The 24823-nt window shown below is 40.3% G+C and overlaps 2 protein-coding genes across 2 annotated transcripts in view; both read right to left on the bottom strand.

Annotated features, from left to right (window-relative positions):
* The window catches only part of LOC109915338 (rho guanine nucleotide exchange factor 7-like), a 39884-nt gene extending 33408 nt beyond the window's left edge, over positions 1-6476 (bottom strand). Inside the window, exon 1 of the mRNA XM_048614872.1 lies at positions 6136-6476. Within this exon, the coding sequence (XP_048470829.1) occupies positions 6136-6221 (86 nt within the window). The 5' untranslated portion in view covers positions 6222-6476. The remainder of the gene's footprint in view (positions 1-6135) is intronic.
* An 8590-nt stretch (positions 6477-15066) lies between these two features.
* The window catches only part of LOC109915336 (protein polyglycylase TTLL10-like), a 33189-nt gene continuing 23432 nt past the window's right edge, over positions 15067-24823 (bottom strand). Inside the window, exons 8-12 of the mRNA XM_048614871.1 lie at positions 23168-23339; positions 21537-21677; positions 18884-19000; positions 15722-15815; positions 15067-15596 (exon numbers count right to left, since the gene is read on the bottom strand). Coding sequence (XP_048470828.1) covers positions 15067-15596; positions 15722-15815; positions 18884-19000; positions 21537-21677; positions 23168-23339 — 1054 coding nt within the window. The remainder of the gene's footprint in view (positions 15597-15721; positions 15816-18883; positions 19001-21536; positions 21678-23167; positions 23340-24823) is intronic.

The raw sequence follows: 24823 nt of genomic DNA, 5'->3' as shown, positions 1-24823 counted from the left end.
CCCTCCCCCATTTCTGAAGAAGGGTCCAGACCCGAAACGTCAGCTTTCGTGCTCCTCTGATGCTGCCTGGGCTGCTGTGTTCATCCAGCTCTATGCCTTGTTATCTCTTGTGAATATTTCTATTATTTAAATGTAAATGTAGTGTTCAGTTTCAGTTTCTCTAGTCTTTTTGTTCCCTCTTTTCTTAAAAACAGCTTGTTAAGTATAACATTGATACTGCTGGTATTTAAAAATTATGAGAATAAAGTGTAAAGAGCAGGAAGTCTACAGCAATTAATGAATAAATTAAATCAAATATGATAGTGACGGCAGGAGAGGTAATATGTTGCTGCAGTAGCATGGAGATTCTTCTGAACACCAGGGACAGGAAATTGGAACTTTAACTGCAGATGAGGCAGGTATGAGGACCCAGAGGATTGCAATTAAGGAACCTCAGCCCCTACAATTGTCCAACAGTTACGAGGTTCTTGCAAGCTGTGTGGAAAAGAATGGGGACTGCAGGGAAGATGAGTGAACTGATCACAGCACCATGATAAAGGGAACTATTGAAGTGCAGGGATTTGGTCATGCCAGGAGAAAGTATAATTGGGTGGATGGATACTGCTCTCAGAGAGTGAAAGTGCCGAAGCCTTCATTGAATGCAGGTTGGCAGGGCTGGGGACATCTCCTTGTGGCTGAAGAAGAACTTGGAGGGAGAGGGGGGAGGAATCCTGTTTTCATTGTCATCGTTGGTACCAGCGACATTGAAGGGACTAGAAAAGGAGGTTCTATCAAAAGAATTTGAACAATTAGGAGCTAATGCATAAAGCAGAAAGTCTAAGATAATAACTTCACCATTGCTGCCCAATACTGGGCAAACTGGTATAAAGTAAATAAGGAGTTAAATGCGTGGCTCACAAATTGTTTCAGAGGGATGAAGTTTCCGTTCTTGGGACACTGGCACCAGTACTGGGATAGAAGAGAGCTGTTCCGGTGAGGCAGGCTTCAACTGAACAGTGCTGGGACCAGTGTCCTGCCAAATTTAATAACTAGGGCTTGGAGAGGGGTTGAGTTTGAGAAAGGCTTTCAAAGCAAAATGATACGGCAGTACTGCAGCCAACTCTTTGGATAGCAACTCCTTGAGTGGGATAGGATTGGACAGAGTATATAAACATGGAAAATAAGCAGCAAAAGGTCAAAGTGCAAAATGTATTAAAGCAAAATTAATGGCTCTTCACTTGAATACACATAGAATTTGGATCAAAATAAAATAAAAAATTAAATTAACAGCATAAATAGCGGTTAATAGGCAATGGCCAGTGGTATTATCGCTGAACTGTTAATCCAGAGACCCAGATAATGTTCTGGGGACCTGGGTTCGAATCCTGCTATAGCAGATGGTGGAATTTGAATTCAATAAATATCTGGAATTAACAGTCTAATGATGACCGTGAATCCATTGTCAGTTGTCGGGGAAAAACCCATCTGGTTCACTAATGTCCTTTAGGGAAGGAAACTGCCATCCTTACCTGGTCTGGCCTCCACGTGACTCCAGACCCACAGCAATGTGGTTGACTCTTAACTGCCCTCTGGGCAATTAGGGATGGGCAATAAATGCTGCCTAGACAGTGACACCTTTGTTCCATGAATGAATAAAGGAAAGAAAAATTGTACAGTCAAAGCTGGGTAGTAAATATTCAGGATATATGACTTTTTGAATGGACAGGCAAGAAGGGCAGAGTAGCTTTGTTAGTATTCTATAGAACAAGTATGATAGCAAGAAATTATGTTGGATTAAAAGGTGCAGGATCCCTATGGGTCGAGGTAAGAAATATCAAGGGAAAAAGATACTGGGGTATCTATAGGCCCTTTAACAGTTGCTGTATGGTTGGTCAGAGAAGATATCAGGAGATGAAGGAACGTAGAATAGGCAGGACATTATATCATGGGTAACTTTCATCTTCATGTAGACTAGGGATATTAGGAAATACTCGAATTCCCTGCTGGTAAATGATGGCCAGTGCCGAATACCTCTGGGAGTCCGTATATTGAAAAAATGCTTGTAACTTTTTAATTGTTGTTCCCTTATTTGAAGAATGAACTCAATGTACTCCCAATCATTTTGAATTGGCATCCACAATGACAAAAACATAGAGCCCATGAAAGGACCAGCGTAGTCAATATGTAACCGAGTCATTCCCACAAATGTGGGGGAGCTGCTGGTGTCAATTTTTCTCTATGTTGGCACTCTGGGCATTGCCCCACCAACGTGGCTATGCCTGCATCCAATCCCGGCCACGAAACATAACTTCTCGCTAACATCTTCATTTATGGTGCCTTGGATGACCCTGGTAGAGTTCAGTGAGTATCTGGTGGTGCCCTTTATTTGGGACGATCACTCTTTCTCCCCTGAAATAAAATGTTGTCCCCTATGGTGATCTGGTCTCATCAGATCCAGAAGGCTTTCAATTCTGATTGTGAAGGCCTTTTTGTTTCCCCCATGACCACCAGCTGTTTTAGTTTTGCCAGGATGGGATCTTTTTGTGTCTGCAGTCTGATATTGTCAGTGGTGACCAGAAGAGGGTGCAGAATGGACTCTTCTAGTGGCATGACGACCGTTGGTATATCCGTCACTCAAGGCACCTACATTTTCCACTTGGCCTCCCAGATGGTGTTCCAACTTGTAATTGTATTCACTCAGAACAACAGCCCACCGCTGAATTCGGCCTGAAACTATGGGTGGTGGGGTCCTGTCCTCTGTAGGCAGCACTAGCAGGGATATGTGGTCCATTACCATTTAAAATGTATATCCATAAAGGTATTGTTGGAATGCTGTCGCACCAAAAATGAGAGCCAAACCTTCCTTCTCTATTTGGGCGTATGTTCACTCGGCATCATCCAAAGTCCAGGAAACATATGCTGTCAGATGTTCCTGTCCACTGGGCCACCTGAGAGCCAACAATACCCTGAATATGTTTGGGGAGGCATCAGTACCACACCTTGCTTGCGATTGTAGGTGTGCCAACACCTTAGACAATGACTTCACTTCCCTAAAGGCTATATCTTGGCTACGAGACCATTCCCAAGGCTGACCCTTTTTCAATAGCAGGTGTAAGGGTGTCAGGATGGGGACCAGGTTACATATGAATTTTCCATAATAATTCACCAACCCAAGGAAAGGCTGAGACACTGGTGCAGACGTAGCAGCTAGGGCACCTTTGATTGCCCACACTGTATCTTCCAGTGGGTGTAACAGTCTTGTTGACTCTATAGCCCAGGTAGGTCACCTGGGCTGCCTGAAACAGATATTTTTCCCTCCTGCCTTAGAGAAACATTTAAGTACTATATCCAAGTTCTCTAAATGCTATTTATTGGTCTTCCTGGTTATTAGCACCTCATCCTGATAAACAGTGACCTTGGGTAGACTTTGTAAAATGTTCGTCATCTTCCACTGGAAAATATGCCCCGTATGGCAGTCTCATATATTGGTACAAACTCTTATGGGTATTCACTGTGGCATACTTCTGGGAATCCTCATCCAACCATAATTGCAGATATGCATGGCTCATGTCCAGCTTCATGAAGGACAGCTCCCCTGCCAGCTTTGTGAACAAATCCTCTATGCAAGGGATCGGGTATTTATCCTGCTACGAAAAGCGGTTTACCATTGGTTTAAAATCCCCAAAAAGGCAAACCGATTCATCAGACTTCACAATCGGTACAACCATTGCTGTCCATTCTGCAAACTGGGCCGATTTGATGATTCCTTCACTTTCCAGCCTCCTGATTTCTGCCTCTACTTTTGCGCATAAGGCAAATGGCACTGAATGGCCCCTGCAAATCGTGGAATTGCTTCCTGGTCAACATGCAAGCTGGCCTTGGCCACTTTGATCGTCCCTGAAAAACTTCCAGGTATTTAATTAGGACTTCACTCAGGTAGCAAATTTCTAATTGAAAAATGTTGAGCCGATCGCGTTGAATCTTTCTCAACCAATTTCACCCTAACAAGCTTGGCCCTGAACCTTTTACTACAATCATTGGGAACTATAACTAATGGTTTCTCATAGGAGACTGAAACCGAAGGTGTACCTTTAATCTGTAAAGGCTCCTTGGTGTAGGTTCTCAGCCTTGTTCGAGGTCTTACGCAAACTTAAGGGTTGTAGTCCAAAGCAAATTTTGGTAAAGACTGGTTCCACAATCAATGCAGGAACACTGGTATCAACCTCCATTAGAACCAGGTGACCATTTAACCAGATGTTTGATTGGTTCTGATTTGAATGTTGCTGAGCAATTAAACGGTTCCAAACCAGCTGTAGGTGGACTTTCCAGGGTGTGCACTCTTCTGGATACTGGCCTATGAGTTCTTTTACTCAATTCAAGCCTATTGGCATGCTTTTGCTGTCTTGAGTCTGCATAGTGGCAGCAGCTACAATAGCCTGCCAGCCCAAATCCTCAAGAAAAATTTAACCATTTGGCCAAGGCTTGTCCTTGTTTTGGGGTTTTGCTGTGCGCTGACCCAGAGTCCCTGTGTTCAGGTTATGTCCTGAGTGAGGCTATGTAATTGCCTTCACTCACGTGGTGTCCCCCGAGCTCTATCAGCCTGGCGAGTGTGTCCACCTTCATCACAACTTGTGCAACTCATAAGCTCCACTTGGCTCATTTTCTAACAAAGCTCATTGTAGTGCCTGTTTGAAGTCCAGTTGGGCAAAAATCCCAACACCAATTCCCCTGGTTCCTAAACTGCCATGTGAAGCTGTTAGCATCTCAAAATCAGAAGAGGCTTGGGGGTCATAATATGCCTTAACTAAATCTGTCATCTCTTGAAAGGTTTTAATATGTGGTGCCTTAGTGAAAATAAGGCTCCTAATAACGGAAAAAGCTGTGGGTCCATATGCTGTCAGGGGAATTACTCATTGTTTTTCATTTGCCACAATGTCATTTGACCAGAAAAAATAACCAATTCTTTCTATATATTGGGCCCAGTCTTCAATGGCAGGACTGAGTGGGTCAAGCTTCCCAAATATTGGCATGATGCCAGAAATGTTTACTCCAACTCAAAGCTAACTGTTCAGAGTGAATCCCTTCTGGATCATGTTTTTCTCTCGTCACCACTGAAATAACTCCATGAAGGCCAGTATCCCATCTTGAAGTCACCCTGTATTTACACATTAATAGTATGTGACTCTGAAGCAGCTAGTTCAGAGCCAGTTCCTAAAGTGAGCAGAACCCATGACACTCCTGTTTATATCTGTCAGCCAGGCATCCCTGATTGGACCAGGTTAACAGCCCAAATCAGGGAACTCACTCTACAAGATCCACCTGGCTGATCTCATTCCAATCACTACAAACACCAAAATAGAGCCACTATTCATAGCATACATAGACTAGTTCCAGCTAGGGGTGGACAGTTCTGCAGGCTCATCCCTGGGTCTGCTGTATAAAGGGCTCAGGTGATGAGCTCCAACTGGGCAGGCCATTGCCTGGTACCAGGAGAACTCATGCTCAACAAGAAGATTAATGAGTGATTCACATGGGTCTTGTTGGGATTATCATTTTGTAGGAATTTCTTCTCTCAGAGGTTTTTGAATCTTTAGTATCCTTTACTATGGAGGACAGTGGAGGATGTTTCATTAGTATCTTTGAGACTGATGCTGATTTTTAATCAATAAGGGATTCAATAGTCATAAGAAAATACAGAAAAGTGGATGTAGGGCTACCAGATCAGCTATGATCTCACTGACTGGCAAAACACACCGAGCCAAATGGTCTACTGCTCCTACATCTTATGGTTTTGTGATTGAGATCAGTTGGCTTGACATTCACCAGAGGGTCATATACAGCACTTTCTGGCTCTGCATTTTGCTGTTCTAAACTAGATAGTACATTCACACCACAGGCGAAATGCTGCAATGCTTTTTGTATCAGACCAAAACACTAGAGGTTATATTCACTGAGTTATGCAATGGCTTGTTTGGAACTTATTTTCACATTTTTATTATGAACATTTAGAATGTGAATTTTTTGTTTAAGTAGCTGGACCACTCAAAATGACTACTCATTCCCGAATAGGCCACGCATCACTTCAAAGGTCACAGTCACAGAACGATACAATCACAATGGCTGGTAGTTGATTATCGAAAGAATCCCAGTACGTACCTTGTGCTTGGTATTTGTACCAAGTCCTGATGTTCTTGCTCATTGGCTGCTATGCAGCATCGAGGGGTAACGATGGTGCAGCCCATATTGTAAACCACACCTGCTTAAGCCCACTGGCTAGGCAGTCATGTTAACTCTCAGACATCATAAATTTTCCACATAAACATCTTGCTTCGCATGGTGCGTCACTAATGGCGATCAGGAAGTATACACTGTGAAGTACTAAAAACAAAAATATTTTTTAAACAGTAAAGTTTCTTTCCCTTGATTGGAAAGGTAGCAATCAGTCCAAAACCCCAAGTATTAGGCATTATTATCTAGCCCAAACATGGGGGGATGCGGTGAATTTATCAAACTGCACTACTTCCTGTGCGCATAAATCTTGAGTTCTCCTTGCGTCTTCAACTTCCTGTACAAATCCATGAAGCAATAACCTTTGTTATTTTCACAAGCTTCATGTGGGTACTCAGTTCAGTATTAAGTTAACCAAAGGTCTTTTGTAACCCTGCATTTTTTTTTTGTCATGTCAAATGCAGGCAGAAGAAAAGAAAGGCTTTCATTTACATAGCACCTTTCCAGCTCTTACACTGTCATAAAGCAATGTATTGCCTATTCAGTACTTTTGGAGTGTAGTCACTGTTTTAATAAATAAAACTCAACATCTAAATTAGACAAAGCACAATCCCACAAAATTGCAATGACGTAAAGACCAAATCATCTGTTTTAATGTTCAGATAGTACCCTGGACATCAAAGAACATAACGCCCCTTGAAATAGCACCTAGGGATTTTATTTGCATCAATTTGATCGGGTGGGTAGGTATGTCTTTGGTTTAAATCCTCATCCAAAAGGCAGCAATTCTAAAAGTGCACTCTCTGTGCCGCACTGGAGTCTCAACCTGAATTACGTGCTTGATTCATTGGAGTGCCTTGAACCCAAGGCCTTCTGACTTATTGGTGTGTTTGGTGAATATCTGTAGATTTCCTCTGCAAGGTGTAAACTAAAGAATTACCTATAACAGTCATCATTTCAACAAGAGCTTTGAGGTGAGCCAAGGAGGTGGTGTGAAAGATCTCATGATGCTACTCCAAAGAAGACCATGGGTGTTTCCCATGGAAACCTAGTTGATGTTGTTTTTCTTCAATCTCCACTACAAGAAATGAGGTTATCTGCTCATCACCCCAATATTATTTGTGGGAGTTTGCAGTTTGCAAATTTGTTGTTGATTGGGCAACACTTCAGAAATATTTATTTGGCTTTAGACAGTTTGGAATGTTTTAAGATTGTGCAAGGTGCCTTTCTTCCTTCTTTTTGTCCCTAAAGAGAAGGGGGCAATAACATTTTTGAAATTAGCTCTCAGGGGACACGGTAGCTGAGTTTGTTACTCTTGGCAAAAAATTAGAGAAGCCCACGACTTGCCTTCGATTGAGACTTTGTCTGATGGATTGTCTGAAATCGCCAGTTTACCAATCAAGCTGTTTAATCAAAGTTCCTCAATTGCTGTGACTATTCCAAAACTGATTAAGCTATGTTGATGTTTCGCTCCGATAATGGAGGAGATTTGAAATTGCGTTCGAATTTCTCAATTCTTTTGCAATTTCAAAATGTCTTGGTAGAGGAAATGTCAACACACACTGGAACATTGGTGAACTATAACTTTGTGTTCTCTTAATATTTTCTAAACTATTGCTTACATTCCCCCAGTACTGAAAACTTCCCTTTAGAGAAGGAAATCTGTCATCTTTACTTCGTTCGCCCTATATGTGGCTTCATCTGTTATTTCCTTCTGAGTGGTTTAGCAAGTAAATCTGTCCAAGATCAATTAGAATTGGTAACGCTTACTGGACTTGCCAGCAATCCCCATATTCCCCCACAAAAACAAATCATATGGTGACTATCACGTTATTATTTGTGGGAGGCATATTCCTACATTACACCAACATCCATCAAAGGTACTTCATTAGCTTTTGAATTTCTTCAGTTGTGAAAGGTGCTTAATAAATGCCAATGTTTCTTCTTCAGATGTGATACACAAAAATGATGAAAACATAAGTATTTGATCAAGCACCTCACTTTCACAAGAACTGGCCATTAGAAGACAACAAGTTTAAAAATGGCACAGTAAGAAGAAGCAAATGATTGCAGAGTGAATATATTGTAGAGTAGAGAAAGGAAGTGAAATAATGACATCAAGAATTTTAAGAACACTGCCGATTCCAAGAAACTACAGTACCCCAGTTGTTTTAATGAACCTGTGAATCATTTATAGAGCCATAGAGATGTACAGCACGGAAACAGAGCTTTAAGTCCAATTCGTCCATGCCGACCAGATATTCTAAATTAATCTAGTCCCATTTGCCAGCATTTGATCCACATCCCTGTAAACCCTTCCTATTCACATATCCATCCAGATACCTTATAAATGTTGTAATTGTAAGCCCCTCCACCACTTCCTGTGGCAGTTTATTTCATACACACACCACCCTCTGTATGAAAAAGTTGCCGCTTAGGTCCCTTTTAAATCTTTCCCCTCTCACCTTAAGCCTATGCCCTCTAGTTTTAGACTCCCCCACCCCAGGGAAAAGAACTTGGCTATTTATCCTATCCATACCCCTCATGATGTTATAAACTTCTATAACGTTACCCCTCAGCCTCTGACGTTCCAGGGAAAATTGCTCCAGCCTATTCAGCCTCTCAAACCCTCCAAACCTGCCAACAACCTTGTAAATCTTTTCTGAACCCTTTCAAGCTTAACAACATTCATGCTATAGCAGGGAGACCAGAATTGAATACAGCATTTCAAAAGTGGCCTAATCAATTTCCTGTACCAATGCAAGATGACCTCTGAACTCTTATACTCAATGCACTGACCAATAAAGGCAAGAGTAAAAATTGCCTTCTTTACCACTCTCTACTTGCGATTCCACTTTCAAGGAACTATGAACCTACACTCCAAAGTTTCTTTGTTTGGCAACACTCCCCAGAACCTTACAATTAATTGCGTAAGTTCTGCCCTGATTTCCCCTATCAAAATGTAGCACCTCACATTTATCTAGATTAAACTCCATCTGCCACTCTTTGGCCCATCAGCCCATCTGATCAAGGTCCCATTGCTTTGAGTTCAAACCTAAAACTTGTTGACCACACTCTTTTTCTTTCATTAGATGCTTGGAATAGCCTTTGAATGGAAAGCAAATTAAATGACTACAATATTATTGCTTGAGGTAAAGAGTTATAAGTTCCCAAAGTAGGTGTGACTTGCATGAAACAAACTTTCTGAAAACTTTATCTTTTGTCTGATGGCGATGTGCATGGCACTTACTACTTGGGATAATTTTAATGATACTAAATTATTACTGCTTATTCTTAACTTTCCATATTTGGGATTTTAGAGCTGTAATAAGGGGATATATTCCATCACAGTGCCAGCCTCAAATTCAACACATGGAAAGCAGAGTTAGAAGTCCACCAAGCTTGACTTTTACTGTGTCCCAACAAAGCATTATAGCTTCAATCATATGAGACTGCCCCTCTGACAACTTAACATTTCTCCATCCTCTTGCACTGAGGTTTTCCAAGTGTTGGTTTATGTTGTGATCCAGAATTCAGTATAGCCTGAATGGAGTCTACAAGCTAATCACACAAAGAAACAGAAATGACTTTCATTTTATGAGCCTGAGCTGGATTTGAGCGCATTTGCTGAATGCACAAGGATAGTGTCTAACTCATTCCACCATTCTAATCTAGTCTCGGCTGTCTGGTGAGTAGTATGGGATTGGGTGCAATGTGCTTGCTCCTCTGACTTTTGCATTAAGATGTATCCATACAACTACACCAACATCTAAATAACTTGCAGACATAGAGCCAGTCAGCACCAACACCACAGCCTGTATGTGATTGTTAAAATTAATCTGCTTAACTGATCTTCAAGATCTGGGCGGCTAGAAAAACATAATGATTCCTCATAGTTAAATGGCTTTGTCAGAATGGAATAAAATAGAATTTGGTATTTAAAGACCATGATGTATCACTTGAATTCATTCTGATTAGCAGGGATTTCAATTACAGGCACAAAACCAATTACACTCAGTTTCTAACTGTTTGGTTGAAGGGTTATTATGGTGCAATGGTAGCGTCCCTACTTATGAGTCCAAGTCCCATCACCTCCAGAGGTGTGTCATAACATGTCTGAGCAGATTGATTAAAAATATCGCTCACTCTGCTGAGTTGCTTTTGTAGTGCAGTGGTAGTGTCCCTATTTTGGGACCAGCATGCCTAGAGTTGTGACATAGGTGTCTGAGGAGATTCATTAAAAATAATGACTTTCTAACCCTAGTTGACGGTCTTGTGCCATGGTGGCTGAGTCCTTGAGGCTCTATCTTAAAGCCAGTGCCACCTACCATCGGGATAAGAACAAGAACAAAGAAAATTACAGAACAGGAACAGGCCTTTCGGCCCTCCAAGCCTGCACCAACATGCTGCCCATCACAACTAAAACTCCCTTCCCTTCTGGAGACCGTATCCCTCTATTCCCATCCTATTCACGTATTTGTAAAGACGCCCTTTAAAAGTCACTATCATATCTGCTTCCACTACCTCCCCTGGCAGCGAGTTCCAGGCACCCACCACCTTCTGTGTAAAAAAACTTGGCTCATACGTCACCTTTAAACCTTGCCCCTTGCACCTTAAACCCATGACCCCTGGTAACTGACTCTTCCACCCTGGGAAAAAGCTTCTGACTGTCCACTTTGTCCGTGCCCTTCATAATCTTGTAGACCTCTATCAGGTTGCCTCTCAACCTCTGTCGTTTGAGTGAGAACAACCCAAGTTTCTCCAATCTCTCCTCATAGTTAATGCCCTCCATACCAGGCAACAACTTGGTAAGTCTTTTCCGTACCCTCTCCAAAGCCACCACATTCCTTCTGGTAGTGTGGCGACCAGAATTGAACACAATATTCCAAATGTAGCCTAACTAAGGTTCTATAAAGCTGCAACATGAGCTGCCAATTTTTAAACTCAATGACCCGGCCAATGAAGGCAAGCATGCTGTATGCCTTGTTGACTACCTTTTCCACCTGCATTGCCACTTTCAGTGACCTGTGTACCTGTACACACAGATCCCTCTGCCTATCAGTACTCTTAAGGGTTCTGCCATTTACTGTATAATTTCCATCTGGATTAGACCTTCTGAAATGCATTACCTCACATTTTTCTGGATTAAACTCCATCTGCCATCTCTCTGCCCAAGTCACCAACCGATCTTTATCCTGTTGTATCCTCCGACGGTCCTTATTGCTATCTGCAATTCCACCAACCTGTGTCATCAGCAAACTTACTAATCAGACCAGTTATATTTTCCCCAAATCATTTATATATATTACAAATAGCAAAGGTCCCAACACTGATCGCTGAGGAATATCACTAGTCAAAGCCCTCCAATCAGAAACGCACCCTTCCACTGCTACCCTCTGTTTTCTATGACCGAGCCAGTTTTTTATCCATCTTGCAAGCTCACTTCTGACCCCATGCAACTTTACCTTCTGTATCAGTCTACCACAAGGGACCTTGTCAAAGGCCTTACTGAAGTCTATGTAGACAACATACACTGCCCTACCCTCATCAATCAAAGTTGACATTCAGATGTGTCATACCCATCTGAAATAATTCCGCAGAAGCCGATATTGCATCACCAAGTCACTCTTTATTTACACGTGGCAAGTCCTTGACACTGATCCAGTTCCTTTAGAGCCAGCTTTCAGACTGAACGGGATATCTGACACTCATGTTTTTTTTAAGCTGTCAGCTAGGGGTCCCTGATTGGACCAGGTTAACATCTCATATTCTAAGAGATCCACCTGGCTGACCTTGTTACAATCACTACAAATCTAGACACGGTGATCAAAAAACGTCCTAACTGTTTGGATGGAGATTTTACCAAAAGTGTCATCACATGACCTCCTGCAGCTCCTCACCAATTTTCTCTCTCTCACACACACACAGACACACATGCACATACACACATACATATATATAAATAACTTCAGTTATCCAACATGCAACACCTTCCCCAACTAAGGAGAAAGAGAATAGGCTCTTCATTTTTCTCCCATGCCCAAACAGTACTATTCAAAGGAATTTCTTTAAAAGCCACATTTTATTTTTAAACAGCACATTTGCATTTTGTTATGCCCCAGGTTAGTTGCAGTATTGTCTGGGAGATTTAATTCCTGGTGACTGCTGGGGAGTTGGCAGCTCTAAATGAAACAAGGTAATCTAAATAAGATCTATACTTTAAGCCCAAAACATTTGTTTTCATCCCCATTCACACAAAAGACAGAGAGGTAAACACAATTAGGGATGAATAAGAGAAAATATCAAAACTTACCACATTACTTAAACATTTTTCATGTTGCATTGTTTCATAGGTATAAATATGGGCTTCGTGGTTGCTTTTCAGTTCACTCAGGTAAAGGTACCCTATAACTCAGCTTTCTGCTTGTTGGCTTTCTGAAAGCAGGGATGGAAGATTAGACAAGGAGTTTTCAAATCTTCATGCTGTTAGCAGCAGCCAAACTCATCTGCTCAGAAAACACACTTCAAAAAAAATCTTCAACTCTGCTCCCACCCTGATGAACTAACCATCTTCTTCTGAAGTCTCAATTACCATTCAACATTGGCCATCTGCTTGACAGTAGGGTCTCTTTCAGACTTGCTGAAACCAATTCCCAGCTACTGACCTCATTAATAGCCATCCTGTGCTATCTTACTGGGGCCGCTGTCTGTAGGAATCATTTTAATCAAGATTCAGCCTGCAATTAACCTCCAAGCCTGGCCTCACAAATGCACCAAAACTTGCTTAGTCTGTTCTTTTCTTTTTCCAACAAGTCATTTCCTAAAGTCTGCAAGTTTATAGCTCCAAACCAAAATTGATAAAAGAGTAAAACTAAATATATTGAAAAATCAGCAAGGCTCCTCACAATATGACCAGATATTTGTTCTTGTGACTGAGGGTTACTATTGATCAGGAATAACACCCCTGTGTGTCTTTCAGTATAGTGCCCCAGAGTCTGTTAAATCAATCTGAGAAAGCAGAAGGGACCTCAGTTTAATATCTAACCTGAAAGACTGTACCTCTGAGAGTGCAGCACTCTCTCTGTACTGCACTGGGGTGTCAGTTTTGATTTTGTAATTGGCCTCCATGCTCAACACTTCTCCAGAGCAGACTTTCAGAATTCCCCTACTGTTTGTGTGAAAAAAGTGCTTTCTGATCTTTGAACAGCTTAAGTCTAATTTTAAGGCTGCACCTCCCTGGTTTTGGACTCCCCCACTGGACAAAATAACTTATTTCTATCTACCCAATTAACCATTTCATCATCTTAAACACCTCAAGTATCTCACCTCTTAATTTTCTACACTTGAGGAAATAGAAACTCCAGTCTCTGCAATCTAATTTGGCCATGGAGAACCCATATCCTAAGTCATCCTCCCAGAGGTACAGTACTTGGAACTATACATGGTACTCCTATAGTATTCATAGTACAGTAATCCTTTGGTTACTTTTATCCAATACAAACTGTTTAGTAATCCACAGGCCTGTAGCACTCCAGAGACATTAGTTCAGATCCCACCATAGTAGCCATGGGGCTGCAGCTTATATGTCAAATCCATCCAGCTCTTTGTGAATGAGTGGTCACATCACTGGAACAGGATGTGGAGGTGCTGGTTTTGCATGGAGAGGACAAGGTCAGAAGTCACACAATACCAGGTTATAGTCCAACTGTTTTATTTGAAATCACAAGCTTTCGGTGCGCTGCTTCTTCGTCTAGTGAAGTGAAACAGGAGACCTGTGTTCTAGTCCCATCTACTCCAGAGATGTCTGAACAGGTTGATTAAAAATATCTATAAAGTAAATTCAGTTAAATCAATCTAAAATAAAAAGTTATATTTAGTAATGGGGCCTATTGGAACGTCATGAAAACTTGCATTGTTTGCTAATGTCCATTCAGAAAGGAATTCTGCTGTTCCTTCCTCTGGTCAATATAAATAAAATCAGACCCACTGCAAAGTGGTTAGTTCTTAATTCCCACAAATGAATAAACAGGTTGAATCAGACTTTATAAAACTGTAATGCAATTTACTCCTTTATATTCCAGTCCCCTTAAGCAATGGAACAATTTTACTCAAGCCATTTAATTATTATTTGTACCTGTCCACTTGTTTTTAGTGAAATCTTTATACAGACTCCTAAATATATCTTTTCCTGCAAGGTTCATAGATTCTTAAAATTTATAAAATACCCTGATGAACTTTTCTTAGGTCCGAAGTAATAAACGTGTCACTGCTCCACAATGAACTTAGCTGCCACAGTTTCAGCTCCTCACTTGAGCTGTCAATGTGCCTTTGAACATTTTGCTCCCATGTGCACTGGTTATTATGCCATGTGACAGTATTGCCTATTCATAGTTATTCTATAAAATGATATTGTAAGAAATTAAGTCAAATATCGGGAATGTTAAATTCTTGTGTAATAATCCTGACGTTTTGTGATTGAACTGCAAAATTGTTGAAGTAAAATAGGAAAGAAATATCTTTATCCTAACATGGGCATGAGCAAAGGACAACATGAATGGGATGATTTTAATTTGACAAAACAAACCAGCAGGCAGAACGCTATCAAATCTTTCTCCTGATCCATCCAAAACTGCATTGTGGAACACTGCAGAGTGAGTTTAGTTGATTATTCATTCATCTTGCAGTCAAGCATACTTTCCATCAACGCTGGGCTTCTAGTTGTTTCATTGGAGTTGACCTTGCTTTTGATGGAAAGATAGCTGGCTAAAGATCACTTTGCTGTGATGTTCCCTTGACTTCATTGCAGCTGATTTTGACATGCAATATTTGGTGTAGCACGGATGGATGTAGATAAGTGTTCTACTTGGAGAGTAGACTACATTCCAAGCTCTTGCTCTTTTTCGGAATGGCAGCAAAACTTTTGTTGAGTCCAGATATGAACGGAGTAGTCATCAGCATTGGTTTGGAATCACTGGTTTGCAGTTGACTCCATCCTTCCAAAGAGGCAGTCTGGCTTCTTATGAAGTGGTTGGTTTTAGCTTTGGACTCTGAACAGTAAAAGCTCTGTATCTGGGCGATGACTGGTAGTTGACCATGGGATAGCATGGAAACGGCTTTCTGGAGAGGTTTCATTTCAGCACCAGCATGATCTGATAGAGATGTGATCGCTGATGGTTTTCTTAAAGACTTTCTCACTGGACGCTTCAAAGTACGTGGACATAGCTGGGAAGACTGCTTAGAAATTGTGGGAGAGGTCCTTCCAACCCTTAATGGTCTTGGAATCTGAGACAGATGGCAATTGTTATATATGAGGACAAACTCCTTCTGTGACTGAAGTGGTAAGATGTATGCTCCGTTACTACATTTTTTGAATATCTCAAGTACCACATCTAAGAACAGACAGAGAAAAATTTTTGAATGCACAACTTTTTGTTCATCATTTCATTGTTTGAAAATGATCAGTGGTTTCTGTAAATCTTCTTTTCAAACAACGTAATTGAAATGACCATCTTACCAAGCGCTTCGTAGACTAATTGAGGGATAAGCGATTTGAGAACTGAACAGTGTCTATGTAAAGATGGATTGGCATTCATCTCCAGTAACCAAACCTGCAAACAGATCAGAACTACAACTGTTAATCCAGCCTACACCCATCATCCTGATTTCATGACACTGAAACACTGAGATGGCAGTGAGTATTGTAGTTCTTTTAAATGCTATTACTCAATCACTGGACGTTCGATACGCATGACAGTGTACTTCTTCGACAAATTTACTGCCCGAATATCTCCTTACATGGCTCATCCAGTGTTCCTTATTATATCAAAATATACTTATAAAAATAAATTCATTCATGCTAGACCAGCATTTATTGTCCATCCCTAATTGCCCAGAGAGCAATTAAGAGTTGACTACATTGTTGGCCAGATTAGGTAAGGATAGCAGTTTCCTTCCCTCAAAAACATTAATAAACCAAATGGATTTTTCCAACAATCAGCAATGCTTTCATGGTCATCATTAGACTCTTAATTCCAGATCTTACTATTGAAATCAAATTTCATCATCTGCCAAGCCATTAAGAAATGTCTTGGGACACTTCATTATACATTAGAGGTATTATATAAATACAAGATGTTGCTATTATTATTGGATTGCTGGTCTTGGATAAAGAAAAATATCACACTGATGCAGTGTCGAGCAGAATGGGAGGGTTTTCATACACATCTAACTGCTGTGCATGAGCCTGCTTTCTACTTATTCAAGGGAAAAGCAACAAAATAGATAGCAAATTAGGATTGGTAAATGTTGATAAATGGTATCCAACCAGAATCAGCACTGGGACCAATGTGGTTCAACATTTTTCTAGTTTCGTGGGCCGAAGGGCCTGTTCCTGTGCTGTCCTGTTCTTTTGCTTGGACTCTGGAATCTGAAGTACAATTTTAAATATTATGGATATGGCTAATCTCCCACGTAGAACATAGATGGATTCAGAAGTGCTGGTTAATTTTGCATTTTTTCAACAGCTTCAGAGGGAGGCATTCTGTCTTAGATGGTCTGAATAGAATTCTGTCTGATATTCTGTCTGACTCTGCCTAGCTCTGTCCCACTCTGTCCTATCTCTGTTCCATATGCACAAAAAAACCATCAACTTTTAAACCCCTGAAGTCACATATGCATACATTGTTTATATTTCATTCTTGTACGTAAACAGAAATCTTCTGTCCCAGATCTTCCTCTTATCCTGTCTGCAGGAATCTGGTTACATTCTTGTCTGCTTTCATGGCTGATTCAGGCTTTGGGATGCACAAGGTTTCTGTCCAGTTATTTCTGTTTCTGTGAACTCTGTAGGTGTTCAAGGCTCATGCCTGCTAAAACATGCCTTACAGTCCTAATTTCTGTTGTCTTACTCCAGTCGGAACTTTTTAAATGAAATCTTGCTTAATTCCCATCACACATCAAATTAGGAAGCAAAGTTAATACAGAAAAGGACTGCAGCAACGTGTGGGAAGATATTAACAGGCTTTCTGAAAGGTCATGTAATTACCAAATGAACTTCAGAAAAGTATGAGATAATACAATTTGGTGGGAAGAACAAGGGTACCACCAACTCTTTGGAAAATAAATGTCTAAATGTAGCAGAGCAGTCTGAGGGACAGACACACAGGTCACTCAATGTAGTGACAAGGTTAATAAGGCCATAAAAAAAAAACAAGAAAAGCCCAGGTAATCATTTCTAGAGAGTTAGAATTACAAAGCGGAGAAGTATTGTTAGGCTTGTACAGATGTTTAGATCTCAAATGGAAAACTATGAACAGTTCTGATCTTCGTATCATAATATGGACATAGGTGTAAGAAGAATCTGTTGGTATAATATGAGAACAGAGAAGTGATACCTAGCAGGAGAAATTAAACAAGCTGAGGCTTTTTTTTCAGAAAAGTTGTCAGTGAGAGCTTGATAGTTGTGTTAAAGTTTACGAAAGTATTTGATAGGATAGACACCAAGGAGACATCAAGGGAATGTCAGAATCTGGAGCTAAATTAAACATTTACGTAGATATCAAAAAAGAATATTGAAGAAAAATTGATTATCCAGAGAATGGTTAATAGATGGACTCCCAAGGAGTAGTAGAGGTGAATAACAAAAATGCATTCAAGGGGAAGCACATTAGGGACACAGAATAGAAGGATATGTTGATGGACTACATGAAGTCAGATGGGGAAAGGTTTGTGCAGATCAGAAACACCTTCATGGGCCAATTAGTCTGCAAGGCCTGCTTCTGCACTCTGTATACCTTGCAATGTCTACTTTAATTGGTCAAGTAACGGTTGTAATGTGAATGCTGGTGTAATCAGACAGCAGTTGGTATCACAAGTAGCCCTAGTGGGAGAACATCACTGTAAATAATTGAACAAAATTCTATGAAGCAAGATCATAGAATCTTAATGTAAAAATTATGTTACTTGCTTATGGAATGAATGTCCATACAATACCCACTGACCATGGAAATTCTGACAGGCATTGTATGTTCCCACTCTAGCATTTTCAAGTCCCTAGGGCACAATTAAAGGACATTATAAACAATAATTATATGAGTATTTTTGGAATTTAGTTACTGTTGCAATGTAGGAAACACAGCAACCAATTTAAACACATCAATGTCCCATGTGCATTATAAAAAACATCCAAAATCATATATGTTTCAGGTATTGATTGAGGGAGTTAGAATACCAAGAAATCTCCCCCACTCTACTTTGGATAGTACCATTTAATACTTTATATCCCCTGAAGAAGACAGCAAGGGGCTTCAGTTTAATATCTCATCCAAAAGACAGTACGTTCAACCATGTAGAGATCCCTCTGGCTAGCACAGAGATACTGGTGTTATTTATGTACTGTAGTTTCTGATGCTGAGTTGAAATTGTAACCGTCTGACTCAGAGGAAGTATTCCCAATTCATGGGATTCAACCCTAGGATTCCACTTCTCTTTAATAAACTATTTATAATACTTTGCCAAAGTTTTCATCTCTCTATTCTTAGGCAAGACACAGTTGTGAGGCAGTTTTGATGGAATTTTGTGACCCCCAAATTAAGTAACATTTCTACCTAAAAACCCACATAAACTGATACTTTGCTATCATCCATAACAGGACAAAGTGAAATAAAATTACAATAACCTTGAAATTTTGATCAATAATAAAGTCGCAGCCCATTAGGTCAAAGTAGCCCAATTTAGGATCCAGTTTGGTCCTGGCAGTATTGAAGCATATTGTCATAATTTCCTGCATCTTCCTCTGAAAGAAAACATGAAAAGTTTCAATTGCTTTCAAACAATGTACCAATTGCAAAGAAACGTTTGCCATAGAAAGATCCATAATAAGTAAAAGAAGAAACTAAACTTGAAACGAGGAGATTTTTGAAATCAATTACAACAACAAATAAAATAATGCAAGTAAAAAAATCCATTAATTGGCCATTAATCTAATCAATCCATCCCACATTCTCAGATTCTATTCCTAAGGTTGAACTGAACTGTTTGTAATCTTGGTGACGTTTGAATTAGAGATCAACTCCCAGGCACATATCACACCACCACTAACACTGACTGTTCCCACCTCTGTAAGATTACCCAAACTTCATCCTTTTTCATAGGTCATCTGTTACTAAAACCCTCATCCACAACTTTTCGTTTATCTCCAGACTTGCCCTATTGCAATGCACGCATGCTCACTTACACAAGGTACACTTGAGATCACTCAAACCTCTGCTGAACATGTCTTACTTTGTGATGAGCCCCATTTACACATCAACCCTATTCTCTACTGATCTCTATCAGTTCCTAGTTAAACAATGTCTGTATTTTAAAATTCCTTTACTTGTTTTAAAATCTTTCCTTGGTGTCATCCATGTCTACCCCTGTAAACTCCATAACGTCTGTAATGTCTTCCAGACATATGACTTACTGTGATGTCTCTGCTCCTTCAATTTGCGTCTTTTGAAGATCTCTGATTTTCAGCATTCCACCAATAGTCGTTGCGCCTCTATCTGACTGGATCCGATTTAGAATTCCTTTCCTTATTCTTTCTGCCCCTCTATCTCTCTTTTCTTCTTTAAGGTACTCCATAAAAGTTACTATTTTGACAAAGTTTTGGGCCATTTCTCAATACATATCTCTATTTAAAGTTTTGGCAAAGATCTGTATCTCAGGTTTTGGATTGACTTGCTCGCCGAGCTGGCTTGTTCTCATTCAGACGTTTCGTTACCATGCTAGGTGACATCATCAGTGGACCCTCCAATGAAGTAGCTACTAGTAACCCAAGCCGAACATAGACACGCACGGGAATTCCTAGAGGCATGGTTCTCCACCCATAATGCAATCAACAAACATATAGAATTGGACCCCATATACAAACCCATACAGATCAAAACCGGAAATGACCATAACGGACCAAACAGTATAAGTTCCAAGCGGAGTAGAATAACATCATTTCATTGGAGGCTCCACTGATGATGTCACCTCGCATGGTGACGAAACGTCTGAATGAGCACAAGCCAGCTCGGCGAGCAAGTCAACAACCTCATATATTTCTATGTGGCTTGGTATCACATTTAACCTGACAATAGTTATTACAACCAGACCCTGGGCAAAGTTCTCCAATTTGTAATGGTTCTAGTCAGGAGCCAAATCATTAGCTTCCTAGACATAGTACTGTTAGAGTAGGAGGTAAGTCCAAAAAGATAAAAAGTATAATAAACAATATATGAATTAGACTCCGAATTGTTCCTGAACAGCAGATAAGATGGTGTTATAGCTATTACTGGGCAGCACCAGTAACCTTAACATTGACAGTTAAGCAGTCAATTTTGAGATGTTTTTGTTTTGCTGGTTGACAGAAATTCTGTTGTTCTAATTCCTTTTGACAGTGACTGAATTCCCACATTCAGAGTGAGAGTTTTTCCCTTTCTTTCATCTGCAATGCAGGGGTGTTTAAAATGACTGTCCTCAAAGTGGTGGCCTCACAGTACTCTAATACACACACTAGGATGCCCAAGACTAATACATTGACTCATGTTGCATTCAATTTTTAACCCTTCTTTTAGAAATTCCTGGAGGGTGAATCAGACCTGTCTGCAAGAGGCAGCTTTCTGCTGAGAGCGGGGATAATCAGCCCCGTCATAATCTCTTCTTGTTAAGTTTTTTCATGTTTGAAGTTTCCCTAACTCTTTACAGATGCGACATTTCATGGTTTTTTTTTAACAGAACTTTGTTAGACACTGAATTTACATCCATTTTTTTGCCAAAGCAGATTCTCTTAAAAAAAATTGGAATTTAAAGTAAAAATGAACTATAAATACTTGGGAGTTTAGTTCCGTCATTGTACCAGGCTCATGTGAAGTGCAATGGGGGATTACTCTTAAAGGTATTATGTGAAAACAAGTTGTGGGCGGCGTTAGTAGTAAACTAGGACCTTGTTACAGTGCAGTTATATTATTGTGAGTTTGTATGGTTTTGTTCTATGTCTATTTGACAGAACAGCCTAGAGAGGATGAATAGCTATTTTCTGAAATTCAGCCATGTGTACATCTAATAAGCATCAGTTGTAAAATATTCTATATTGTGATTGCCTGTGTAAGGAATTTGATTCTCTAAGCACTTGGTTTTCAAACCATTACTATGGTGATACATGCCAGCTCTAACCAGTAGGCCTGAGTACCTGACCTGTGGGCCAAAGGACCTGTTCCTGTGCTCTGCTGTTCTAACTCCTATGTTGGTGTCATGACTGAATTTTGTTAATTAGAGTCCGAGTGAAAGTTAGAGTACATACTTACTGCAAAAACAGTGAAGACCCAGTCCTTTGGGAGATGCTTTTCTTTCATATACCTCTCATTAATATACTTATTCAATCGTTCCATAGACCAGATTGTTTCCTCCTTCATTCCATTGTACAGGGGATTCTTTCTCTGTATGAACTATGGATTAAGAATGTGCAAAATTGCAATTATCGGAATAAAACTCCAACTTATAAGAGATGAGTTGAAGTCACCATAGTCCCACTCTCTTATTAAAGAGACAGAGAGAGAGAGACAACTGGTGGTGAGTATAACTTAAGGGCCACCATGACACAGGTGAGGTTGAAATGACCTCAGCCAGTATGGGAATTGGGCCTGTATTGTTGGTGTCATTCAGCATCGCAAACAACCTTATCCACCAAATTAGATAACTGAAGTTACATCGTTCTTCTTGAGAATAGGACACAAGTAAGTGACACTTTAAATACAAGGGGCCCGTGTATAAATGGAAATTCTGGTCAATATGGATCACAGAATTAGCAGGCTTCACAAATTCAGGAGGAATCAGAAGATGGTCATTCAATGTCTGAGCTGTGTTCAATCTGTACAGGGCCCTGCAGCATGCAAAACCTCTGTATGCTTTGATCATGGAACATTGGTATCAAAGAGAGGTGATATTCCCAACCAAACTTTCATACTGCTCGGAATAAATATTGGTATATGCATTGTGCCCATTTTGTTGGCATCAAATGGGTGTAAAACAAATTAATTCAGCAGTGGGATAGTCTGTATCTAATTTACAAACTCATCATTTTGCATTTGTTCTCACCTTCAGCAAAATAGCAACAATTTGAATTTATCAATCATATTTCAAATCGACGTGGCGATTGAAAATTGATCTTCAACTAAACTGTAGGAGGTCAGTCAGCTGCTCAAACCTGCATTCAATTAGGTCACGGCTGGATGGTACTACAGTCTCCAATTCCTCACCTTTCATCCTTCGACAACCTTATGTCACAAAAATCTATCAATCTCAGTCTTGAAAATTCCAACTGACTCAGCTCAACAGGTTTCTGGGGAGAGGACTAGATACCTTTAACCAATTGTGTAAAAGATTGCTTCCTGATTTCACATCTAAAATTCCTAGTTCTAATTTTCAGGTTATATGTTTCAGTTCTGGATTCTTGCAACAGAGAAAATATCGACCATTTTAATCTTTTAATTATTTTAAATACCTCAGTTAGATCATCTCTTTGTACATAAGTTGAGTGTTGCTAAAAAAAAGAGACATATTGTTGAAGCTTCTGACCTGCATTCATCAGGACAAATGCAAGAATGCTAAAAATTTGAAAGTGAACAACAATTTATGTTGCATGAGAAATGAATATTGATTGGTTGGCAATTATGCTCTTATTCGGTCATGATGTTATCATAGCAAATGCCCCCGTGCTTTTGCTTTTTATTCAAAACAGATGCGATGTCTGGGCATGTTCCTATTGGCAAGGTTCCTGTATAACTCCAAATTCTCCTGTCCAACAGAAAATAATAAAATGAAATTGTATCTTTTCAAGTAACTTTTGTTAAATAAGAATTTGGTACAACAATGGAGATTTTTTTTCCTTCTGGGCTCTGTGGAAGGAGAAGGGAGGGTTTCGCCATATTTAATTTACCTGATTGGTCAGGTGACTTGTCAGATCATCAGAGAAAGGATCGTATCTGTTGCATGTTGATCTGGCATAACCATGGTGAAAGAAAGCCATAAAAGGGGCCGTGCAGGCAATCAAAAAGTATGAGCGAACATCGAACTTCCTTCCTTCCAGGAGTAAGGGCCTGACAACATATCTGTTTGGGTAAAACGCATAGACTTTTTAAAGACAATTCCACAGACAGACATTTCATTCTCAGTGTTTCATATCTGAGTTAGATTTAAAGACACTTTTAAGATTCCTCATTTTGTTTCTGTATGGGTGTGACTGGCACGGGACAAGTGATGACTTTCTATTTCACTATGGAGTCATGTGTTGCATCAGGTTGAAAAAGGGGAGGGAGGAGGATCCAATGAACATTGTCAGCACCCTACCTCCCACTCTAACTAATTGCAGCCACATTATCATGTTTAATGCTGAGAGCCAGTGGATGAGGTGGATTGGAATGAGCTGGTCAGATCTACAGAGGTTGCACAAACATATGAAAAGAATAGATCTCGCATTTATAGAGTGATTTATTTGTGACCACCATATATGTCAAAGTGCTTTACACCCAACAATGTACATTTACAGTCATTGGAAATGTGGTTACCAATTTATGGGAATATGCAATTTTCAGGTGAAGGGCAGGAGGTTTAGAGGGCATTTGAGGAAAGACCTTCTTACCCAGAGGGTGGTAGGAATCAGGAATGCACTGCCTGGGTGGGCAGTAGAGGTAGGAAACCTCATAACCTTGTTGAGCATTTGAAACGTCATAACATTCAAAGATATGGGCCAAGTGCTGGAAAGTGGGATTAGTGTAGATAGTTTGACACAGACCCAATGGGCCAAAGGGCCTCTTCTATGCTGTATGACTCTATAAGCAGATAACCTGCTTTTGTGATATCAATCAAGGGACAAACATTGACAAGGAATCACTCTCCCCTGCTCTTCTTTGCAATAGGGCCATGGGATGTTTTACATTCATTGAGGTTTTTCGGTTTGCATTTGGTATGTCATCTGAAATGACAGCATCTCCAGCAGTGCAGCGCTCACTCACTACTGCACTGTAGGGTCGGCCTTGACTTGATGTGCTCACATCCTGGATTGGGACTTGAATCCAGATCCTTGTGACCCAGGTGTGAGAGCACTACCAACTGAACCACAGCTGATACACCTTGATGGCCAGGGAATAATCAAGTGGGTCATCAAAACTTTCCTCGCCTCACAGTAGCTACAGCATCGTAATTAGGAACTTTTTCACATGCCTGTCTCAATTTGAGTTCATTGGCCACAAGAAATCAGTAAACCTTACCTAAATTATGAGAGCAAGTACAAGATCTTTTGACCGTATCCCATTACAGTTGATTTCCTACTGAACACCAAATGGCAGGACATGAAGTGTGACAGGTGAAACAGGGGTAAAGAGCATGGGGTAAACAGATAAGGGCATGCAAACATAATTTAATGCCCAATTTTAAACTTGAGGATTCTGTGCTGGTTTCTCCAATTCCATCACAGATATACCCACCCATCATGCTTGCGGTACAGAGGGAACCATATTTGATCAACCCCTAAAATGGACACAGCGATCAGGATGCACAATTAACATCCACCTATTGATTGTAACACAGACAGCTC

Source organism: Rhincodon typus, chromosome 31 (assembly GCF_021869965.1).
Source record: "Rhincodon typus isolate 14 chromosome 31, sRhiTyp1.1, whole genome shotgun sequence".
NCBI lineage: Eukaryota > Metazoa > Chordata > Chondrichthyes > Orectolobiformes > Rhincodontidae > Rhincodon > Rhincodon typus.
The sequence above is the reverse complement of the archived record's forward strand: the minus strand, read 5'-3'. Positions and strand labels throughout refer to the sequence as shown.